Source organism: Macaca nemestrina, chromosome 5 (assembly GCF_043159975.1).
Source record: "Macaca nemestrina isolate mMacNem1 chromosome 5, mMacNem.hap1, whole genome shotgun sequence".
NCBI lineage: Eukaryota > Metazoa > Chordata > Mammalia > Primates > Cercopithecidae > Macaca > Macaca nemestrina.
In genome coordinates, this window is record NC_092129.1 from 151,051,485 (window position 1) to 151,075,338 (window position 23,854).

General features: G+C 48.1%; 1 protein-coding gene and 1 non-coding gene across 10 annotated transcripts; one reads left to right on the forward strand and one right to left on the reverse strand.

Moving 5' to 3' along the window:
- Positions 1-81: 81 nt before the first annotated feature.
- LOC105497613 (mutS homolog 5) lies at positions 82-23,599 on the reverse strand. Of its 9 annotated transcripts, none has more exons than XM_011768831.3 (25): positions 23,469-23,599; positions 22,923-23,213; positions 22,249-22,372; positions 20,621-20,701; positions 20,411-20,473; positions 19,556-19,677; positions 19,260-19,369; positions 18,966-19,001; positions 18,220-18,302; positions 16,416-16,461; positions 9,582-9,720; positions 9,392-9,454; positions 4,480-4,608; positions 4,164-4,236; positions 3,909-4,018; positions 3,607-3,687; positions 3,272-3,359; positions 2,810-2,999; positions 2,569-2,695; positions 1,949-2,098; positions 1,521-1,595; positions 1,150-1,293; positions 806-943; positions 573-646; positions 82-338 (listed from the first exon to the last, which is right to left on the reverse strand). In XM_011768831.3, the coding sequence occupies exons 2-25, from the start codon at positions 23,067-23,069 to the stop codon at positions 227-229; spliced, it is 2,505 nt and encodes an 834-aa protein (XP_011767133.2). In that variant the 5' UTR covers positions 23,070-23,213; positions 23,469-23,599; the 3' UTR covers positions 82-226. The 9 variants fall into 9 exon arrangements, with proteins under 9 accessions (XP_011767133.2, XP_070953346.1, XP_070953348.1 ...); XM_071097245.1 differs by having other exon boundaries at positions 22,923-23,082; positions 23,469-23,550; XM_071097247.1 differs by lacking the exon at positions 20,621-20,701.
- On the forward strand, positions 5,707-5,811 carry LOC112429468 (U6 spliceosomal RNA). Its single transcript, XR_003021725.1, has one exon. It is a non-coding gene; the product is annotated as a U6 spliceosomal RNA (small nuclear RNA).
- Positions 23,600-23,854: the final 255 nt, after the last annotated feature.

Below are 23,854 nucleotides of genomic sequence, written 5' to 3' on the forward strand. Positions count from 1 at the left end.
GCAGGTTCCCCTGTGGACTCCTGCTCTGTGTTTCGGATCTTTCCTAGTCTCTCGTTCTGGCTAGCCTAAAGAAACAGTATCTTTCTTCAAAATAAACTTTATTCCTAATATGAAACAAAATTTCTAGAGAAACTAAAAACTCTGGGTCTGAAGGCGATAAGGAAACAAAGAGGGCATGGCAGCCCACTGGGGTCTCAGGAGGCTGGGGAGGACACAGGAAGGACTCTCAGAGGATGCTGGTGGCAGCAGGCAGCACTTCCTGGCTCATGAAAATGTTCAAGTCCAGGTTAGGATCTTCCAAATCCAGTTTCATAAACTTATCCACTAATGTCTGGCAACTGAAGAAGAGAGAAAATAGCAAGATTTATGGCAGAATGGACAACCAAGTCCCTGGGCAGAGGGGAGAGGCTGTGGCACAGGAAACCTGGGATCTTGAAGATTTAGGGATTTCAGAAAGCAATGGTGGGTTTCTGAAGGGCAAAGTGCTGGAGGAAGGCTGAGTCCCTGAAAAGGGGAGAAGAGTTGCAGGAGAAGATGCAGAGAGGGCAAAGACACTGGGGCCACACACTCACTTTTCCATTTGGTTCTTCTTTAGCAAATCCTTGAGAGGCTTGATGGGTTTTCCACTGCGGATCAAGTCTGAGACCTAGGAATGACAAGCAAGATGGTGGGAGGAGTACGGTGAGTTGGGGAAGAGAAGGAAAATAAGGGTCAGAAATCCTGTGGACCTAGACCCAGGCCCAATAGGACTAGGAATGGAAGGGAGCTCTTATGTGGACGTGGTTGCACATTTGGATCTCATCACCTCCTTGCCACGAGCCACAAGCTTGTCAGGAAGCCCAGCCTGGGCAGCTGTGTGGGAAGCATGGCTGGCCTTCGCAACACCTTCGCAGATCTGATAGAAGAAGACAAGGTCGTTGCCATCCTCACAGGTCTCCATGGTCTTAAAAGAGAATAAAAGACAGTAAGTATATCATCAATCACCTCCTTCCTGTCCTGAAACCCTTGGCCAATCCTGTGGGGAGGGAGAAAAGGGAAGGGATGTGGTCTCTGTGCTGAGGGAGGCTTTGTTCTGATACAGGAGCCAATCCCCACCTCTGGGAAATGCCCAGCCTGGGGGCCTCCGAGGAGCTAGATTGGTCTCCTCACCAAATACTGCACCAGGGGCCCCTGTGGCAGCAGCTGTAACTGGACAAGGCTCAGAAAGTTGGTGGCCACAAAGATGTGGGGGCATGTGGGTCCACGTGCCAGCCAGTGTCGGAGCACAGCGGCCAGAAGCGCGAGCCCATCCACCTGCAAGGAGGGCAGAGATTAGGGTTCGGAGCCATGGGGACCCCCATGTGCCCCTCTGCACTTGCACTGGCCTTTCCCTGTCTCATGTTCTATTTCTTTTCTGCCCACACAGCCCTATTCCATTCCAGAGGCCCAGCCTCACTGTCATGCTCCTTCATCCTCCTCCATTTTCCCCTCCTTAGTTTCTCCCCTCATCAGTTTCTCCCCTCATCAGTTTCTCCCCTCACCGTGTTGGTTCCCTTTCCAAATTCATCAATGAGGACCAGTGACTGTGCAGTGGCATTGTTCACTGCTTTTGCCACCTGCAGGGTGTAAGGTGGACAAGGGAAAGTTAGTATTGGAAGCCCGTATCACACTGACCACAGTTGGCCTGTGAAAAAAGCTATATACGCGCCCTCCCTACTGCACTGCAAGTTCTTGAATGCTGAGGTGCATGCTTTGTTCATCCTCTTTGCCAACAGTGACTCACATGAAGCAAGGGTTCAAGAAATGTTTGTGGTATTGATTCTTCCTATCTCTGACCTTAGTGTTCCCCACTTTTAGTATAAAGGGTATGCAGCAGAGGGCATGCTTTCCTGTTATGAGCATTTTCAGGGGTTCCTTTCCCATTATCCTATCCCCTTCCTCAATCCCACCTCCCTTTGTTCCCTTTGACCTGGTTGAGATCGATCATGAAGGTGGAGAGGCCAAGGGAGATGGATTCACAGCTATGAATTCGTGTGAAGATGGCGTCTACTGCCCCAATTTCGGCCTCCTCTGCTGGTACAAAGCTGCCTACCAGGGCCATGAATGTGATCAAGCCTACCTGAATAGGGAAGGAGACAGGGCCTGAGGCTTAGTGCTGTGGGCTGAGGTGAAAGTGAGGCTCAAGGCATGAATGATAGATCAAAGAGAGATGGACAGGGTGAAACAGGAGAAACAGATACACTGACTCTGTCTCTCCTCCCCCAGTCCCAATCATAGCCCTGTTGGCTAATTTAGAATCAGTAAAGAGGCATGGGACGTGGGCAGAGACATACTTGGGAGTGGTGTGTACCTACTCGGAGACGGGTGAAGGAATTTGAGCCATGGAAAGTTCCATTAGAGCATGGCTCTTCAGTGGAGAATGAGAACACGTGAGGTGGAAGGAAGCACAGGGATGTAGGTGATGGTCCTTTCATGAAGAGCAGGGTCAGAAAACGGGAGAAGAGCTGCAGGAGACTGGGTTGGTTGGCAAGTAGGGGTGGAGTAGATGCAGGAGGTGCCAGAGGCCCAGGCTGCAGGGCTTTTCCTCACCTGTTTGAGGTATATGCTCTTCCCTGATGAGTTGGGTCCAGTGATGACTTTGACCCTTCCTTTGTCCCCACCACATTCTGTGGAGTTGGGCACAAAAGTTCGGGCACAGAGTTCCATCAGAGGATGTCTGCAGTGGGTGGAGAGGCACCTCACATGGCTGGTGGATCAAGATGGATGAACCCCCAGAAGATGTAGCCTTTGGGCCCCTCATGTCTATTCCTCCACCCACCTCTATTCTTACCTGCCATTCTGGATTCGTACCCCAAGGACCTGAGGGGAGTAACGCGGCCTTGAGTAGCCATAGTCCCGGGCAGCACTGGCAAGAGCCAGCAGGACGTCCAGGCGGGAGGCAAGGTCCAATACTTGGGTTAAGACAGCTGCTCGTGCCAGCACCTGGCACTGCAGCTGGTACATCAGCAGCATCTCCTGGTCTGGGAGTGGGTGAGGGAGGGAGCTAGAGGTCAGCTCCAGGGGAAAGTGAAGAAGAGGCAGAGGCCCCTAGAGGGATCTGGAAACAGGTTGCAGATACAATCTGAGACCTCAAGACATTCAGAGGAAAAGATAGAGTCAGAGTGAGTGAGACAGAGAACAGGAAGAGAAGGGGCCTGTTGGAAGCATCCCCAAGTTGCCCACTCCCCTCCTTCCCCTGGCTGCTTTTTTAAAAAACATCTTACAATGCATATAACCTCTGGCTTCTCCTCACCCCGGATCTCACAGTGCAGGTCCCCCAGCAATGCATCCAGCTCCTTGGTTCGGGCACTACGATAGTGCAGCTTCTCCTCTGAGAGAAACTGGGTACAGTGGTTCAAAGCTGTGGGCTTTGCATCTCTTGGTCCTCCTCTCCTTCCCCATCTTTCTAACCCCACCTCCAGCCCCTAACCCTGACTTCTCTTTCCTTTGTCTCAGTGCTGGTAAAGCTCAGAATAAAACTGCAGAGGAGAGATCCCATATTGGGCAGTGCTGCTGTAGGGTAAGGCCCTCCCTCAGCTGCTGACTCATTTTCCTCATCACTCACCTTACAGAGGTTGAGGGTCTTACCATGAAGTCCAGTCCATTAATCTCAAAGTCACTGGCCTCTACCATGAAAGGCAGGCGAGGAATAGAAAGAAGGAAGCCGATCTGGGGAGAGTAAATAGGAGATACTCTACTCTCCTGCTTGGAGACTTACTGGACACCTCCCCTCCCTAGAAGGAGCTTAAGAGATCCCTGTATCCCCACAAAAAAGTGTTCATGTTCTTCAGGCTGCCCCACAAGTTTTCTTATCTACCAGTATGTCTTTCATCAGCCTAATATCTCCCCCAAAAGACCTCTGAAGGCTACACCCACTCTCTTGCCCTCACCAGAGGGATGTAGATGACACTGCATGAAGGAATACGTGAGTCCAGATTCTCCAGCTCCTTGCGGGCAACCTCAGTAAGGAAACTGGGAAGTCCCATCAGTCTTCGCTTTTCTACGAGGTTGGAAGACATGTAGTTATCAAAAGTGAGGCTCCTGCCCTGGTTGCTATGAAGATCCCCAGCTGTGGGAACCACCTGCCACGGATGGTACTCCATCACTGCGCAGGGCTCACAGGCCCATCCGCACCCAACACTCACTCTCATCAATTTCAGGATCTATGTTGGGGAGGACTGTGAAGCGATTTTCAGCAAGGCTGCCCTCAAAGTCCACCTGAGGAGATAAGTACTGTTTCTTAGCACCCGGCACCCTCTCTCTGTCCTGTTCCTCAGCTCTCCTTGGGCCCCAATTCTCCCTGCAGTCCTGCTTTAACTCTCATCCTCCAGATACTTACCTGAAGTTCTGCCGCCTCCTGTCACCATCCCATTCTTTATCCAATTGACCTCAATATCTTCCATGCTTCCCCATCTCGCACACTGCATTCTCTCTCCCTGACCTCCCTGGGTGCACACTCACTACTTTCCCAATGAGGCTGGCAATATGGTGCAGGTCATCAGAGAACTCTTGGGCAATGTCCCGAAAGAGCTGGATGGACTGCGGCAGGGAGCGGCAGGCATCCCTCAGGCCCAGGGCACCGTACACAGTCTATGAGAGAAACACAAGTAGGACAGCCCACATCCAGCTCAGGCTGGGGTGGGGATAGGGACAGACTCAGAAGAACAAAGACCAGTAGGGAAGATCACAGTAACAAAGAGGGAAGATCTCAAAGGCGAAAAGAAACAGTGGGAGGCACTGCACCAAACACTGAGGCTACAAAGACAATCAAGATAGGGTCCCAGCCAGGCGTGGTGGCTCACGCCTGTAATCCCAGCACTTCGGGAGGCTGAGGCAGGTGGATCACCTGAGGTCAGGAGTTCGAGATTGGCCTCACCTACATGGTGAAACCCTGTCTCTACTCAAAATACAAAAATTAACTGGGCATGGTGGCATGCACATGTAATTCCAGCTACTTAGGAGGCTGAGGCAGGAGAATCTCTTGAACCCGGGAGGTGGAGGTTATTATAGCAAGATCGTGCCACTGCACTCCAGCCTGGCCGACAGAGCGAGACTCTTGTCTCAAAACAAAACAAAACAAAACAAACAAAAAAAGATATGGTCCCTGTCCCAGATGTGCTCACAGTCTAGCAAGGAAGACAGAAATACATGCAGAAGATGTAAAAGTGAGGTGGTAGGTGCTTTGATAGAGGGTTGTGCAAACTCTAAAACAAAGGAGTTTATACAGAGTTGGGAGAAAGAGAAATTTAGCTATAAAAGGCCATGAATCTGTAATGATACAAGAACAACAACAAAAAATCTCATTGGCTATCAGGGCCAGGCACGGTGGCTCACACCTGTAATCCCAGTACTTGGGAGGCTGAGGTGGGTGGATCATGAGGTCAGGAGATCGAGACTATCCTGGTTAACACAGTGAAACCCCATCTCTACTAAAAGTACAAAAAATTAGCTGGACATGGTGGCGGGCGCCTGTAGTCCCAGCTACTCAGGAGGCTGAGGCAAGAGAATGGCGTGAACCTGGGAGGCGGAGCTTGCAGTGAGCCGAGATGGCGCCACTGCACTCCAGCCTGGGCCACAGTGCAAGACTCTGTCTCAAAAAACAAAACAAAACAAAAAACTCATTGGCTATCTTGGAGAATGTTAGGGAACTAATTTACCATATTGATAGCTAGTAAATAAAGGTGGGGGGTGCTCATTTCTGCAGCACATATACTAAAATTTTGAAGGTTACGGAGATTAGCATGGCCACTGGGCAAGGATGACACACAAATTCATGAAGCGTTCCATATTGGGAAAATAAAAAAAGAAAAGGGCTGGGCACGGTGGCTCATGCCTGTAATCCCAGCATTTTGGGAGGCCAAGGCGGGTGGATCATGAGGTCAAGAGATTGAGACCATCCTGGCCATCATGGTGAAATCCCGTCTCTACTAAAAATACAAGAATTAGCTAGGTGTGGTGGCGCGCGCTTATAGTCCCAGCTACTCAGGAGGCTGAGGCAGGAGAATCACTTGAACCCTGGAGGCGGAGGTTGCAGTGAGCCGAGATCACACCACTGCACTCCAGCCTGGTGACAGAGTGAGACTCTGTCTCAAAAAAAAAAAAAAAGAAAAAAAAAGTGGGAGAAAAATCAAGCAATTTTCTGTATTTCTATATGATTTCTATCACTTGGCAACCAAATAGATGAAAGGAAGTTTCTTTTTACAGAAATTTCTGGCTAATAAATGAAGAAAGAATGAGAGATTTAAATAATACGACTTTGTAATCGCTAAAGAATTAATAGATGGCTGGGCGTGGTGGCTCACGCCTGTAATCCCAGCACTTTGGGAGGCCGAGGCAGGCAGATCACCCACCTGAGGTCAAGAGATCAAGACCATCCTGGCCAACATGGTGAAATCTTGTCTCTACTAAAAATACAAAAATTAGCTGGGCGTGGTGGTGTGTGCCTGTAAGTCCCAGCTACTCAGGAGGCTGAGGCAGAAGAATCGCTTAAACTCAGAAGGCGGAGGTTGCGGTGAGCCATGATTGTGCCACTGCACTACAGCCCGGCAACAGAGGGAGACTCGTCTCAACATAAATAAATAAATAAATAAATAAATAAATAAGGAATTGACATATCAGACATTATGTTACTCTACTTCCAAAACAGTATTGAAAAAAAAAAACCTAATCATGCTTCTAGAACTAAATATTAATTTACAGAAACTATAGAAGAAAGAGAAATGTGCCAAAAACATCTAGGAAATGCAAACAGCAAAATCCAGGCTAAGGGAAAACACTGTAAGACAAATAATAATCTAGTTTCTTCAACAAATTGCAAGGAGAAGGAAAAGAGAAAAAGAAAGAGAGAACAAGAGAGAAAAGATAGAGAAGGAACCTGTAGATTAAAAAGGACTAGAGCCATCATCTGGCTGGGCATGGTGGCTCACACCAATAGTCTCAGCACTTTGGGAGGCCCAGGCAGGAGGATCACTTGAGCCCAGGAGTTTAAGACCAGCTTGGGCAACATAGTGAGATCCTGTCTCTACAAAAAATAAAAAATTGGTCAGGCGTGATGGCTCAGACCTGTAATCCCAGCACTTTGGGAGGCCAAGGCAGGCAGATCATCTGAGGTCGGGAGTTTGAGACCAGCCCGACCAACAGGGAGAAACCCTGTCTCCACTAAAAATACAAAATTAGCTGGGCATGGTGGCACGCACCTGTAATCCCAGCTACTCGGGAGGCTGAGGCAGGAGAATCGCTTGAACCCAGGAGGTGGAGGTTGCGGTGAGCTGAGATCACACCATTGCACTCCAGCCTGGGCAACAAGAGCAAAACCCCATCTCAAAAATAAATAAATAAATAAAAGCAAAAAATAAAAAATTAGTTGGGTGTGGTGGCCATCACCTGTGGTCCCTGCTACTCAGGAGGCTGAGGTGGGAGGATCACTTGAGCCCAAGAGTTTGAGGCTGCAGTGAGCTACAGTTGTGCCATTGCACTCCAGCCCAGGTGACAGAGTGAGACCCTGTCTCAAAAAAAAAAAAAATTTCAGATATTTGATATCAAATAATATAATTTTTAAAGTAAGATAACAATATTGTTATTCTTTTTTTTTTTTGAGACGGAGTCTCACTCTGTCACCCAGGCTGGAGTGCAGTGGTGTGATCTCGGCTCAGTGCAAGCTCCGCCTTCCGGGTTCACGCCATTCTCCTGCCTCAGCCTCCCGAGTAGCTGGGACCACAGGCACCCACCACCGTGCCCAGCTAATTTTTTTTGTATTTTTAGTAGAGACGGGGTTTCACCTTGTTAGCCAGGATGGTCTCGATCTCCTGACCTTGTGATCCACCCGCCTCGGCCTCCCAAAGTGCTGGGATTACAGGCGTGAGCCACCGCGCCCGGCCTGTTATTCTTTTTTAAAAATAATTTTCTTTTAGAAATTACCCTGAAATATTGGCCGGGTGCGGTGGCTCATGCCTGTAATCCCAGCACTTTGGGAGGCTGAGGTGGGTGGATCATGAGGTCAGGAGATCAAGACCATCCCGGCCAACATGGTGAAACCCTGTCTCTACTAAAAATAAAAAAAAAAAAAATTAGTTGGGCATGATGGTGTATGCCTGTTATCCCAGCTACTTGGGAGGCTGAGGCAGGAGAATCATTTGAACCCAGGAGGTGGAGGTTGCAGTGCGGTTGAGATCGCACCACTGCACTCCAGCCTGGGCGACAGAGCAAGACTCTGTCTCAAAAAAAAAAAAATTACACTGAAATATTTATGGATGACATTATATAATGGCTGGGCTTTGCTTAAAAATAATCCAAGAAAGCCAGGTGCAGTATCTCAGGCCGATAGTCCCAGTTACTCTGGAGGCTAAGGTGGGAGGATTGCTTGAGCCCAGGAGTTAGAGGCTGCAATGAAATATGATCACACCACTCCACTCTAGCCTGGGTGACAGAGCAGGACCTTATTTCAAAAAACAAACAACAACAACAAAACCCACAAAATAATCTAACAGGGGAAAGTGAGGGACGATATAGATGAAACATACTGTGCTGGGCACTGTGGCTCCCACCTATAATCCTAGCATTTTGGGAGACCAAGATGGGCGGATTACTTGAGGCCAGGAATTTGAGACCTGCCTGGCCAACATGGTGAAATCCCATCTCTACTAAAAATACAAAAATCACTCGGGTGTGGTGGTGGGCTCCTGTAATCCCAGCTACGTGGGAGACTGAAGTAGGAGAATCACTTGAACTCGGGAGGCAGAGGTTGCAGTGAGCTAAGATTGCACCACTGCAATCCAGCCTGGGCGACAGAGCAAGACTCTGTCAAAAAAGGGCAGGGAAGGGCAGGGCAGGGAAGGGAGAAAAAATAAATTTATTGGCATAAGTTAAAGTGTTGAAACTGTATGGTGGGTACATGGGGGTTAATTATATTACTCTAAATATTTTTTACATTTTCCTGACTACAAAATTAAAAAAAAAAAAAAAAAAAAAAAAGAGGGAGGCCGGGCGAGGTGGCTCACACCTGTAATCCCAGCACCTTGGGAGGCTGAGGCAGGTGGATCACCTGAAGTCAGGAGTTCAAGACCAGCCTGGCCAACATGGTGAAATCCTGTCTCTACTAAAGATACAAAAATTCGCCAGGCGTGGTGGCAGGTGCCTGTAATCCCAACTTCTCGGGAGGCTGAGGCAGGAGAACTGCTTGAACCCGGGAGGCAGAGGTTGCAGTGAGCCAAGATCGTGCCACTGCACTCCAGCCTGGGGAACAGAGCGAGACTGTCTCAAAAAAAAAAAAAGAGGGTAGAATAAAATTGGACAGCATATCTAGGGCACAGACAGTCGGGAACACAGGCTGAGGTCTTTTACCTGGACTTCTGGGATTCAAGAAGGAAGGCCTTACCTTGTAGAGAACCTGCCAGTCGCTGACCTTGGTGTGGGACAACTTCATGCGTTTCAGAATCAGCTACAGTCAGACAAGGTTACAGCCACTGTTTTCCCTTCCCTCATTGTAATGCCCCTCAAGAAGCCCAATGCCCAGTATCAGCCCTCAACCTCCCTCCCCACCTCCCTGCCCTCCACCCTGGGCTCACCGGCACGTTCTTGATGTGACCCAGGAGCCGATGCAGCATCTGAGCCATGTCCAGATTCTGGGGCAGCAGAAAAAACTGAATGACGTCCAGACGAGAATTGAGTTCCCCTAGGTCATGCGTCGGGCGTGTGAACCATAGCCTGGAAGTGAGGGTTAGGGTGGGGTTACTAGAAGTTACATCTATTATCATCTTGATCTCAGTTTGCCAAAAAGTGTGTCTGCAGTCCCTGGGGATTGTGGCAATATGTATCCACGATGTACTATGGGAATGTAGTGGCAAAGTGCAGTGTCCTACCCATTCAGGTGTGTTTACATGTATCTACTGAAAATTGCTAGATGTGGGGGGAGAGATTGCATTGGGAGTTATACCTGATGTAAATGACGAGTTGATGGGTGCTGAGGAGTTGATGGGTGCAACACACCAACATGGCACAAGTATACATATGTAACAAAGCTGCACGTTGTGCATATGTACCCTAGAACTTAAAGTATAATAAAAAAAAAAAAAGTAAGAATTTGCAAAACTGATTAGTTTCACTAGCAATAAAAACATGGCAATTAAAAAAAAAAGAAAATTGCTAGATGTGAGCATAATTGTGTCTACGTATCACAGTTTCAATGGATAAGACCATGTGTCATTCCATGTATATAAGTAATGGAGCTTGTCAATATTTTAGAAGGACAGCAGTGTGTTGAGGTATTTGTGTGCCAACACTGCAGTTCGCTCTGCGGCTGAGTAAGAGACGGTGAGTCAGTATGAGTTTGTATGTCTGTATTTAGCTGTGAAAGTGTCTCAGGGTAATAGCAACAGACATTCGTCTTTTCATGTTCTTCCTGTGAAAACACAACTGTCCCATTAGGGATGGTAAGCCTTTAATTCATAATAATGGTCAACTCCGCAGAGAAAAAAGCATTGGGGAGGGACATTTAAGGGGCTTCAACAATATCATCTTATTTATTTTTATTTATTTATTTATTTTGAGACAGTCTCGCTCTGTCGCCAGGCTGGAGTGCAGTGATGCAATCTCAGCTCACTGCAACCTCTACCTCCCGGGTTCAAGTGATTCTCCTGCCTCAGCCTCCCGAGTAGCTGGGACTGCAGGTACATGCCACCATGCCCGGCTAATTTTTGTACTTTTAGTAGAGTCAGTGTTTCACCATGTTGGCCAGAATAATCTCGATCTCTTGACCTCGTGATCTGCCCGCCTCAGCCTCCCAAAGTGTTGGGATTACAGGCATGAGCCACCATACCCGGCCAATAGTGTCTTATTCTTTTTTTTTTTTTTTTTTTAAGACAGAGTCTTGCTCTGTCACCCAGGCTAGAGTGCAGTAGCACAATCTCGGCTCACTGAAACTTCCGCCTCCTAGGTTCTGGGATTACAGGCACCCACCACCGTGCCCAGCTAATTTTTGTGTTTTCAGCAGAGACAGGGTTTCACCATCTTGGCCAGGCTGGTCTCAAACTCCTGACCTTATGATCCACCCGCCTCGGCCTCCCAAAGTGCTGGGATTACAGGCGTGAGCCACCGCGCCCAGCATGTCTTATTCTTAAATTGGCTGATGGATGTATAGATATTTGTATTATTATTATTATTATTTTTGAGATGGAGTCTTGCTCTGTCACCCAGGCTAGGATGCAGTGGCGTGATCTCAGGTCACTGCAACCTCTGCATCATGGGCTTAAGTGATTCTGCCTCAGCCTCCCTAGTAGCTGGAACTATAGGTGTGTGCCACCATCCCCAGCTAAATTTTGTATTTTTTTTTTTTTTTTTTTGAGACGGAGTCTCGCTCTGTCACCCAGGCTGGAGTACAGTGGCTGGATCTCAGCTCACTGCAAGCTCCGCCTCCTGGGTTTACACCATTCTCCTGCCTCAGCCTCCCGAGTAGCTGGGACTACAGGCGCCCGCCGCCACACCCGGCTAATTTTTTGTATTTTTAGTAGAGACGGGGTTTCACCGTGTTAGCCCGGATGGTCTTGATCTCCTGACCTCGTGATCCGCCCGTCTCGGCCTCCCAAAGTGCTGGGATTACAGGCTTCAGCCACCGCGCCCGGCTAAATTTTGTATTTTTAATAGAGATGGGGTTTTGCTGTGTTGGCCAGGCTGGTCATGAAATCCTGACCTCAGGTGATCTGCCTGCCTCAGTCTCCCAAAGTGCTGGGATTACAGGCGTAAGCCACCACACCCAGCCATTTGTATTATTATTATTAGTTTTTATAGAAACAAGGTCTTGCTATGTTGCCCAGGCTGTTCTCAAGCTCCTGGCCTCAAGCAGTCCTCCTGCCTTGGCCTCCCAAAGTGCTGGGATTATAAGCATCAGCCACTGCACCTGGCCCAATAGCATTATTATTTACATCTTTTTTTTTTTTTTTTTGAGACAGAATCTTGCTCTGTTGTCCAGGCTGGAGCAGAGTGGTGCGATCTCAGCTCACTGCAACCTCCGCCTCCCAGGTTCAAGCGATTCTCGTGTCTCAGCCTCCCGAGTAGGTGGGATTACAGGAGTGCGCCAACACACCCGGCTAATTTTTGTATTTTTAGTAGAGATGAGGTTTCACCATGTTGGCCAGCCTGGTCTCAAACTCTGGGCCTCTGGTGATCCACCTGCCTTGGCCTCCCAATGTGCTAGGATTACAGGCATGAGCCACCACGCCTGGCTAATTATATCTTTTTTGTGTGTTGGAGGTATTTCCTAATAAATTAAAATAAATTCATACACAGAAATAAATGTCTCATCTGTGTTTGTCTAATTCTGGGTACCCCTGTATCCTTATTGGCCATGAAGAGTGTGAGACTCTGTAGGGACTTGTGAGCCCACAAATTCTTTTCTACATAGAGCTAAGGATGCCATTTTATGTAAGAGCCAACATGTGTACACACTAGGGCCTGAAGCTGTGTATCTTACTTTGCAGTCTGTGGCCAGTTACTTTGGGTTAGAACACCCCAGATTAGAATGAAGCAGAGCATCCAGATGGCTTCAAGGGTGGGTTGCAGGTACCTCTGCTCCTTGGTCACTGAGGGCTCCCACCAGAACAGTGTAGGCCAGTCTGTAAATAGCCATCCCCACTTTAGAAAGCACTTGCGCTGCACTAAACACTTAGGTATCTCTGATTCATGTCCTGCTAGTACTGGGAAAGACTTCAGTTAAGCCAAACTCCGTAGTTTAACAACTGAGAAAATGAAATCGTTAAAAGATAAGCAACTTGCCCAAAGTCATACTGCCAATGAGAACAGCTAAGTCTCAAAATCATGTCTCCAGACTCCTAGGACAGTGCTCTTTAAAGCATACTGTGACATTCAGTAATATTCTTGGTGCCTTATCCAGCTTTTAGTTCTTGAACTCCTGGCCTCAAGCAATCCTTCTGCCTCAACCTCCCAAAGTGCTGGAATTACAGGCGTGAGCCACCACATCTGGCCCTATATTATTATTTACATCTTTTTGTGCATTAGAGGTATTTCCTAATAAATTCAAATAAATTCGTACATAGAAATATTAATAAATGTGTCACCTGTCCTTAGTTCATTAGATTATATGATGATTCTTCAAGTTATATGCTCTCATGCCCTATCTGATTCCATCTGGGGAATTTGCACTCCTCCCCCACCTTAAATCCAGCTCTCTTCTCCACTGAGAATTCTCTCCCTCCCATCTGTGGCTGAGATTAAAGATCTGCACCTGAAGCACTGGAGAATGTGTGGGTAATTAAATTCCTGGAGATGCTGATTACCTGATTACCCTGCTGATTACCTGGAGATGACCTCAGAGATTATCCTAAATTAACCCCTACAAGATATACATTTCAGCAGGAGATGAGGTAGGGGAAGGACTGTGCACCTGAGGCTAGCAAAGGTTTCCACTCTGAGTGTTTAGAGATGGTGTTACCAGTGTATTTGCCTTTGTGTTGTGCTCACACGTTGAGTGCTACTATGTACAAGACCATGTGTCAGACACTGAGGTAACAGGTATGGTCACTAGATAGAATTCATAGCTATGGAGGCAAGCAGATTCACTGACTGCTAATTCTAACCTGATGTGACAGTGCAACTAGAAAAACATAAACAAGCACTATGTGAGCACAAGGAAGGTGCACATCAACTCCTTACAGGTACCTGTAAAAGCCAAAGGGTAACAGTTGGGTTGCACCTTGAAAAGGATGTACTTTTTTTTTTTTTTTTTTTTAAGACAGTCTCACTCTGTTGCCCAGGCTGGAGTGCAGTGGGGCAATCTGGGCTCACTTCAACCTCCACCTCCCTGGTTCAAGCGAGTCTCCTGCCTCAACCTCCTGAGTAGCTGATAATAGAGGCACGTGCCACGACACTGGGCTAATTTTTATATTTTCAGTAAAGAAGTTTCACCAAGTTGGCCAGGCTGGTCTCAAACTCCTGACCTCAAATGATCCACCCACCTCAGCCTCCCAAAATGCCGAGACTACAGGCATGAGCCACTGCGTTTGGCCTAGATGTAAGATTTTGATAGGTACAGAACAAGGAAAAGACTTTCCAGAAGGAGCATCATAAACACAGGCATGACATGTTTCCATAATGGCAAGTGGCCCTAAATGACTAGAATATGAGTTAGATCCAGTAGGAAAGGACTTAGCAGGGGCTTGGGAAGGTAAACCTGGAAATTAAAATGGGTAAATGTGACGGACCCTGAACATCATTATACTGCTAAAGATGATAATCTTCATCCTGAAGGTAATGGGAAAACCTCCTGAGGTTTATGTTATTTTCTTTCTACTTAGGCTATTTAAAAAGTGGAGTGACGGCCGGGCACAGTGGCTCATGCCAGTAATCCCAGCAGTTTGGGAGGCCAAGGTGGGCGGATCACCAGGAGTTCGAGACCAGCCTAACATGGTGAAACCCCATCTCTACTAAAAATACAAAAATTAGCCAGGCGTAGTGGGTGCCTGTAATCCCAGCTACTCAGGAGGCTGAGGCAGAAGAATTGCTTGAACCTGGGAAGTGGAGGTTGCAGTGAGCCGAGATTGCGCCATTGCACTCCAGCCTGGGCAACAAGAGCGAAACTCAGTGACAAAAAAAAAAAAAAAGGAGGACATGCTTAATGCTTAGATCTCTGTTTTGGAATGACAGATTTTTTGTTTCTAGCTCACTTGAACTGGCAGAATGATAGGTATTTTAGAATGAAGAGTGGATTAGAAAAAGAAGAAGAGATGGCCAGGCGCGGTGGCTCACGCCTGTAACCCCGGCACTTTGGGAGGCCGAGGTGGGCAGATCACAAGGTCAGGATATCGAGACCATCCTGGCTAACACGGTGAAACCCTGTCTCTACTAAAAATACAAAAAACTAGCCGGGCGTGGTGGCAGGCGCCTGTAGTCCCAGCTACTCGGGAGGCTGAGGCAGGAGAATGGCGTGAACCTGGGAGGCAGAGCTTGCAGTGAGCTGAGATCGCGCCACCGCACTCCAGCGTGGGCGACAGAGCGAGACTCCGTCTCAAAAAAAAAAAAAAGAAAAAGAAGAGATTAATTGGCCAGGTGCGGTGGCTCACACCTGTAATCCCAGCACTTTGGGAGGCTGAGGTGGGTGGATCACAAGTTCAGGAGATCAAGACCATCCTGGCTAACATGGTGAAACCCCCTCTCTACTGAAAATACAAAAATTAGCCGGGCGTGGTGGCGGGTGCCTGTAGTCCCAGCTACTCGGTACGCTGAGGCAGGAGAATAGCATGAACCCAGGAGGCAGAGTGCAGTGAGCTGAGACCGTGCCACTGCACTCCAGCCTGGGCAACAGAGCGAGACTCCATCTAAAAAAAAAAAAAAAAAAAAGAAGAGATTAGAGGCAGAGAGACCAATTTGAAGGCAAAGGCAATGCTCCAGGTTAGAAATGATGATGACCAGAATTAGAGCAGTGGAAAGAGACAGGGATACCTGGGAGAGACATTTCAGGATAGAATCGATAGGACTCAGCGAATAATTAAATATGGGAGATGAGGGAGAAGCATCAATCCGAGGTTCATGGCTTGAGAAGGTGTACTGCCAGCAATGCCATTAACCAGCAAAGGGAATGCAGGAAAAGGAAGAGATCTGGTGGGCATCAGTTTGGATGCTCTGAGTTTGAGCTGCCTGTGAAGACTGCAGGTGGTGATACGCAATTAACATTCACATATGGAGGAGTTCAAAACTAGAGACGCAAATTTGAAAGTCATCACAGAAATTTGAAGTGTGTTTTCTATAACTAAAGATAACCATGCTAACATAGCCATGTGTTACATTAGCATTTTGTTTTGGGTTTTTTTTTTTTTTTTTTGAGACAGAGTCTCATTCTGTTGCCCAGGCTGAAGTGCAGTGGTGCAATCTCGGCTCACTGCAACCTCCGCCTCCTGGGTTCAAGCAATTCTCCTGCCTTAGTCTCCCGAGTAGCTGGAATTACAGGCACCCACCAATATACCCGGCTAATTTTTGCATTTTAGTACAGATGGGGTTTTCCCATGTTGGCCAGGCTGGTCTTGAACTCCTGACTTCAAGTGATTCACCCACCTTGACTTCCCAAAGTGCTGGGATTATAGGCGTGAGCCACTGTGCCCGGCCTTACATTTCATTTTTTCCTGCTGCTTGTATGTGTGCAAGTCTATGTATCATCAATGGGTATATGTGTACCTGTGCTGACAACAAAAAATGAGATGAGTATCAGCTACTACACAAGGCTGTCATAAGGATGAAAAGCATTTAAGCCAGTGCTCAGTAAAGGGCAGTTGCTTTACTACTCCTAGGTGGGGTGGTGTATGTGAGAATCTGTATACTGCCATTAGTAGGCTTTAGTATGGAGTGTGCATATGGAATTCATGCATTAGTGTGTAGTACGTGAGGGACCCACTCACCTGAGCAGCTTCTCTCCCCACTTACAGCGGCATCTGTTGAGGATTCCTGTGAGGGATAAGGCAGGGAGTGAACTTGTTACAAGGCAGGGACAGGGAATGGAATATGTGTATGTGTCTAAGCTGAGGCATCCAGGTCAGAGGTGCTGGTTGTTGAGGAAGGTGGCCTGGGAGGACACAAAGGCAGCCAAAGCTGGTGCCTGAACACAAATATGAGCTGGGATTACCATACATGGAGATGGGGGGAGGGATGGACACTCACAGGGACGCTTAGCCAGAAAAATACACAAAGCAGGCCTAGTTAAAACTCAAGAGCCGGCCGGGCGCAGTGGCTCACACCTGTAATCCCAGCACTTTGGGAGGCCAAAGCAGACGGATCATGAGGTCAGGAGATCAAAACCATCCTGGCTAACATGGTGAAACCCCGTCTCTACTAAAAATACAAAAAAAAAATAGCAGGGCATGGTGGTGGGCACCTGTAGTCCCAGCTACTTAGGAGGCTGAAGCAGGAGAATGGCATGAACCCAGGAGGCAGAGCTTGCGGTGAGTGGAGATCGCGCCACTGCACTCCAGCCTGGGCAACAGAGCGAGACTCCATCTCAAAAATAAAAAAATAAAAAAATAAATAAAATAAATGAAACACAAAAAACTCAAGAGCCCTGCCGTCCACCAAAAAATACAAAAACTCAAGAGCTGGCCAGGCAGGGTGGCTCATGCCTATAATCCCAGCACTTTGGGAGGCCAAGGCAGGAGGATCACTTGAGCTCAGGAGTTTGAGACCAGCCTGGGCAACATGGTGAAACACCATCTCTACTAAAAATACAAAAAAATTAGCTGGGTGTGGTGGTGTGGGCCTGTAGTTCCAGCTATTCAGGAGGCTGAGGTAGGATGAGGCAGGAGAATCACTTGAACCCAAGAGGCGGAAGTTGCAGTGAGCCGAAATTGTACCACTGCACTCCAGCCTGGGTGACAGAGCAAAATTCCATCTAAAAAAACAAAACAAAACAAAACAAAAACAAAACAAAAACAAAAAACTCAAGAGCCCAACACACATATGTAAAAAACTGGACGGCCGGGTGCGGTGGCTCATGCCTGTAATCCCAGCACTTTGGGAGTCCGAGGCAGGTGGATCACCTGAGGTCAGGAGTTCGAGACCAGCCTGGCCAACATGGTGAAACCCCGTCTCTACTAAAAATACAAAAATTAGCCAGGCGTGGTAGCAGGTGCCTATAATCCCAGCTACTCGGGAAGCTGAGGCAGGAGAATCACTTGAACCCAGGAGGCAGAGGTTGCACTGAGCCAAGATTGCACCATTGCACTCCAGCCTGGGGGACAAGAGCAAAACTTTGTCTCTCTCACACACACACAAAAACTGGACACAACTTACTGAGATATGAAACCATATGGATATTTGCGGAGATGTCCCTAATATACCCTAAAGCCAGAGACAACTGATAAAGACTATACAAATCAAATAGTTATGCAGTTACAAAGCTCTCCTCTATATACAAGGCCTCCCAAAGTCCCTAACAGGTACCCAACTAGTAGAAACATTCATACAAACCCAGGGAAGGAACACAGAATTGGTAAGGTAATGGCTAATATGCAACACTGTACAGTCACAAAGTATGGGAAGATGCTCAAGCTTGGGTGGTGGGGGGTACTAAGAGGTAAGAAGTTGGATTGGCATGAAAGAGATATCTGACAATGGGAGTGAAGTGGGAAGGGAGGCTGGGACACATCTTTGGAGCCAATTGCTTTTCTGGTAGGTCTTTGTAATGTGAGATGAGGGATGGGGCATACCTACCAAAGAGGCTGAGCCCCTCCTTCAGTCCACTGGCCACTTTGTATGCTGAGGGGTGAGACTCGCTCTTAAAAATCTGTAGAACACTGCCAAGGAGAAATGGAGGAGTTTGGGGTAATTTGGACTTTTGAAGGGAATAAGAATTGAGGACTGAGAAATGGAATGGGGACAGGGGATATCCTCCTGAGTTCACATCTTTTTTTTTCTTTTTTTTTTTTTTTGAGACGGAGTCTTGCTCTGTCACCCAGGCTGGAGTGCAGTGGTGCAATTTCAGCTCACTGCAACCTCTGCCACCTGGGTTCATGCAATCCTCCTGCCTTAGCCTCCTGAGTAGCTGGGATTATAGGCGCACAACACACCCAGCTAATTTTTGTATTTTTAGTAGAGACGGGGTTTCACCATATTGGTCAGGCTGATCTCGAACTCCTGACCTCAGGCGATCCACCCGCCTTGGCCTCCCAAAGTGCGGGGATTACAGGCACGAGCCACCGAGCCCAGCCGAGATCACATCTTGATGTAAGGTTTGTCCCTTACTTTTCTTTGTCTCAGTTTCTCCCTATAGAAAGAAAGTTAATAGCTCTATGCTTTTCTTCCTCTCTTTCCCTCAAAGCCCCCCTTCCCTTTCCTTCAAGGAGAGAGATCTTAATAGCCCCAGGATTAGGGAAACTAGAGCCTCATTAGGATTACTGGGGCATTAAATTTAATCCTTCTCCCTCCCCAGAGACAGCAGCATGCCTCCACCTCTTTACCTGTAAGTGTCTTGATCTATGTTCACAAGATGAGTCCTGAGGACAGAAAACAAGCAGGAAGGGGGCTGGGGTATGAGGGGTCTGAGTTCATTCCACAACTGCACTTTCTTTGCCCTCCTTTCTGAATATTGTCCCAGTCTTCTTCCCAAAGTCCCATAAGCCCTTAGGTTCTCCCGGGTGTCCTAGAGCACTTGACCCACTGGGTCACAGCCACACCCACACCCCACCCCCATTTTACTTTTCAGGCCTCCCAATCCCACATTACTTTGGTTGGGGTTGGGGCGAATCACCTACAACATAAATTTCTTAAAGCCCAGGATGGGGACGCTGACATTATAGTCTTCCAGTTCAACCCCGATTCTTCTTCGACCCAGGAACTTCAGCAGCCCTCCAAGTGCTCGAACCTGGGAGGGGATCAGCAGTGGAATTGGGGTAAATCTTAATCTCCTAGGGGCTGCAGAGCACCAGGGAAAGTTATTATTTTCCAGGGCTAGGCCAGTACCTCCCAGAACTCAGCCCTAGCACTGAGGTTCTTGTGCCTTTCTCCAACCTGCCGCCTCCCAGCCCTTATCCCCCAGGACCAATCTTACTGTGAGGAGGCAGTCAAAGGGAATAATGGAAGAGAGGAAGAGGATTTTCTCAGTGGCAGTCATGGAGTCTGGGATGAAGGAGTAGTTTCCAGAAAGGAGGCGTTGTTTGCTTATCTCCAGACCTATTTGAGGGAGGTAAGCAAAGTGAAAGGTCTTGTAGCTCAATTTTTTCACCCCATTTTAAGAATGAGACAATAGAAGCAAGAGAGATGATTTGACTTGCCCAAGCTCACACAGGCAGTTAATGGAAAGCTAAAGCAAGAACCAAATTTTCAGATTCTTAGTCTAATTCTCTTTTTATTCCAAATATAATATAAAGATACTTGGCTGAAAGCACAGCCTGAGAAAGATAAATGGCTGAGGAAAGTAAGATATCTGTCTGGAATTGAGGATTTTGGTCAAAATGATAATATTAATAGAACTAGTAACACTAATCCCTTAATATCTAATTAGGATAGTACACTCCTGCTCTTACTGTAAACCTAGGAAGGTTATGGAAGTGCCTTATGGATCATAATAAGGGTCACTGAGGCAGTGCCTTTTGGTTTTGTGATAAAAGGCTTTAACTTAATGGGAGAAATTCCAACAATAAAATCTGTCCAAAAATTGTCACCACTCCTCAGGGGAGGCCCTCATCCCTAGACATGACTTGAGCAGAGGCTTCCCAATAAGCTGCATATTATTAAAGGGTAGGGAGCAGGAGAGATCTTGCGGGGACTGGTCATAGGGGTGAGAAGCACAAAGGTTTAAGATGACATAAGGCAGAGGGGAGATCTGTGATGATGAAGGTAGAGTTAGGGGGAAAGAATGGGACACCGGAACAGGGAATTATGCAAAGCAAAAGGAAGGAGATACCAAAATCCACACTTGGCAAAAATACGATTTCAGGTCTTTTAGGCTGTCTGTGCTCCTGGGAGGCTGTTGGGGAGGCAAAGAAAAGGCTATCATTCTGTACATCTCAGTCGTTCTACCTCTGACACTCCCTCTCACCCAATTCTAGCCCCCTGGAACATTCCATACATTAGTCCTTCCCCATTTTCCCTCTATCTTTTACCAAGTCCTTACCAAGCTTTCCCAGAAATCGAGTCATATTCTCATCCTGTTTGGCACTCGTAACAACAGACTGGGGATTGATCTCATCCAGAACTTGGAAGGAGAACAGAGATCAAATGAGTTAAAGGATCTCTGTCTTTGACTAAGAGAAAACCCATGGCCCTCCTCTTCCTACCCCTCTCCTTCTCAAAAACATTTCCTCCCTAGGAGTAGGAAGTGATCTGCACATCGGGAACACAGGTAGACGTTAGGAATGAGATTTAGAAAAGTAGTAAGAGTGGTGGGATGGTGGGAGGGAAGTGGGATGCTCTGGATATTGTCACTAAACTGTAAACCCCTGGAGAACAGATGTGACTGATTTGCCCAGGGCTGAATCTGAGGCACCTGAAACACTGTAAATACGTCAGATACCTTTGTGGCCAGGCACAGTAGCTCATGCCTGTAATTCCTGCCTTTTGGGAGGCCAAGGCAGGCAGATCACTGAAGGCCAGGAGCTCAAGACAAGCCTGGCCAATGTGGTGAAACCCCATCTCTATTAAAAATATAAAAGTTAGCCAGGCATGGTGGCAGATGCCTGTAATCCCAGCTACTCGGGAGGCTGAGGCAGGAGAATCGCTTGAATCCTGGAGGCGGAGGTTGCAGTTAGCCAAGATCGCACCACTACACTTCCAGTCTAAGTGACAGAGCGAGACAGTGTCTCAAAAAAGAGCAACCAAACAAACCAAAAAACAACCTCCCAAATATTTGTTAAATAATGAAATGAATTAGTAAAAACAAAAGATGGAGCCTCTGTGAGGCAACTGTAAAATATATTGAGTCAGTGCTATACTTTGGATGTGATTTGTCCCCACCAAATCTTGTGTTGAAATTTAATCCCCAGTGTGATAGTGTTGTGAGGCAGGGCCTAGCAGGAGGTGTGTGGGTGATGGGAGTGGATCGTTCATGAACAGATTAGTGCCCTTCCTGGAGTGTGTTGGTGGGTATGTGTGAGTGGTTCTCACTCTATTAGTTCCTAACAGAGCTGGTTGTCAAAAAAAGATTGGCATCTGTCTCCCCCTTGCTTCTTCACACCCTGCCTTCCCTTCTTCCATGAGTTGAAGCAGCCTGAGGCCCTCACCAAATGAAGATGCCCAATTTTGAGCTTTCCAACCATCCAGAATCATGAGCCAAATAAAAACTTTTTTTTTTTTTTTTTTACAAATTACCCAGACTCAGGTATTTCCTTACAGCAACACAAAATATGCTAGACAGTGAGGTGAGTTAATGTAAGTGAAACGTGGCTGGGCGTGATGGCTCACGCCTGTAGTCCTAGCACTTTAGGAGGCCAAGTTGGGCAGATCACAAGGTCAGGAGTTTGAGACTACCCTGGCCAACCTGGTGAAACCCCATCTCTACTAAAAACACACACAAAAAAATGAGCTGGGTGTGGCGGCACACGCCTGTAATCCCAGCTACTCGGGAGGTTGAGTCAGGAGAACTGCTTGAACCCAGGAGGCGGAGGTTGCAGTGAGCCGAGATTGCGCCACTGCACTCAAGCCTTGGCAACAGAGTAAGACTCTGTCTCTAAAAAAAAAAAAAATGTGTGTGTGTAACACATTTGCAATCCCAGAGAGCAGAGGAAATCCTGGTTCCGTCCCCACCTCTCTGGAGAAGCTTGAGGCTCTCGTGGTCTGGGGCATCTGGCATGAAGTGGATAGTGGAGTCACTAGTATCATAGTAGGCAATGCCCATGTATCCTGAATTCCACAGCACACACAGATGGATCTGTCCAGCAAGAAAGAAAGGAAACTACTATTGGAATCACTCCAGTGTAGGGTTTGCCATGCTTTATGTAATGTAATCATTTATCAAATATCTGAGATAGGTATCATCACCCCCATTTAGTGAATGTGAAATAGCCACTCAGGAGGTAAGAGACTTGCCCAGCTCTTCCCAACCCTGTTTTTGTTTTGCTTTTTTCTTTTTTTGAGATGGAGTCTTGCTCTGTCGCCCAGGCTGGAGTGCAGTAGCACAATCTCAGCTCATTGCAACCTCCGCCTCCCAGGTTAGAGTGATTTTCCTGCCTCAGCCTTCCCAGTAGCTGGGATAACAGGCACGCGCCACCACGCTCGGCTAGTTTTTGTATTTTTAGTAGAGACGGGGTTTCGCCATGTTGTCCAGGCTGGTCTCGAACTCCTGAGCTCAGGTGATCCGCCCACCTCAGTCTCCCAAAGTGCTGGGATTACAGGTGTGAGCCACCGCACCCGGCCCCCAACCCTCTTTTATTGTAACTTCCCATCAATTCTCCATTCAAGTTCCTACTCCCCTCAGAGACCTCAGCCAGCTCCTCCTCCTCCTCAACTTCCTCCTCCTCGGCTTCCCTGGGGCCCGCCACTGGGGCCGGGCTGGAGAAGCCAGAGGAGGCCGCCCCAGGTCCCGGCCCCTGCGGTGTCCTGCTTGGGTTCACTCCTAAGGAGGCCATGAGCTTGGAGGCTCTGCGGATGCAAAAAGAGCAGTTCGGCAGCAACGATTCACGGAGAAGTCCGGGGTAGGCTGGTGCGCAGAATGCAAAGCACTAAGTACTTCTGCGACAGGCCTGCGTGGCAGGGCTGACGGGCGTGGAGAGCTGTGGGCACAGTGGGTGAATTTTCAGGTTTGTAACTAAAGTACAGATTGTGGGAAACTCCACGCGCCCCACCCTCATTCCTGTCACGCGGAGGTTGCACTTTGGAAGGAAGTGGTCTGAGGGCCCTGTGGGGCGATCGTGCACGTCTTATCTCTCTGCCTCTGCCAACCACGCGCCAGGACCACAGCCTCACGCTCTTATCTTCCTCCTCCCCCAGCTGCCGCCATTGCAGCGTTTTCCCGCCTTTTCAGTAACCTGAGTCGCAACACGCGGGAGAGCGCCCCGCTGACCAACCGCCAGGAGCCTGCAGGAGGAGCGCGCCGGCTCGTGGGCGAGGTGCGCGCGCACGCCCCCCGCCCTCCTAGCCGCTATTGATTGGAGAGGCCCGGATCCAGCCTAGAGATCCGACAGGGCGAGGAGGAGAAGCAGACTGCCGTGGCTGAAGAATCTGGACGCTGATTGGCCTATTCGCCTTCGGGGCGGGTCCAGAACGTTCAAACTTCCCGCCCTCTGCCGTTGCTTAGCAGCCGGGCCTCTAGCCCTCTCTGTTTCTGGGCTTTGATTGACGCAGTGGAAAGCCCGGGAGAAGGTCGGACGAGGGGCCGTAGTCTCAGTCCCTGGAAGGGGTTTGGGAGCGTTGC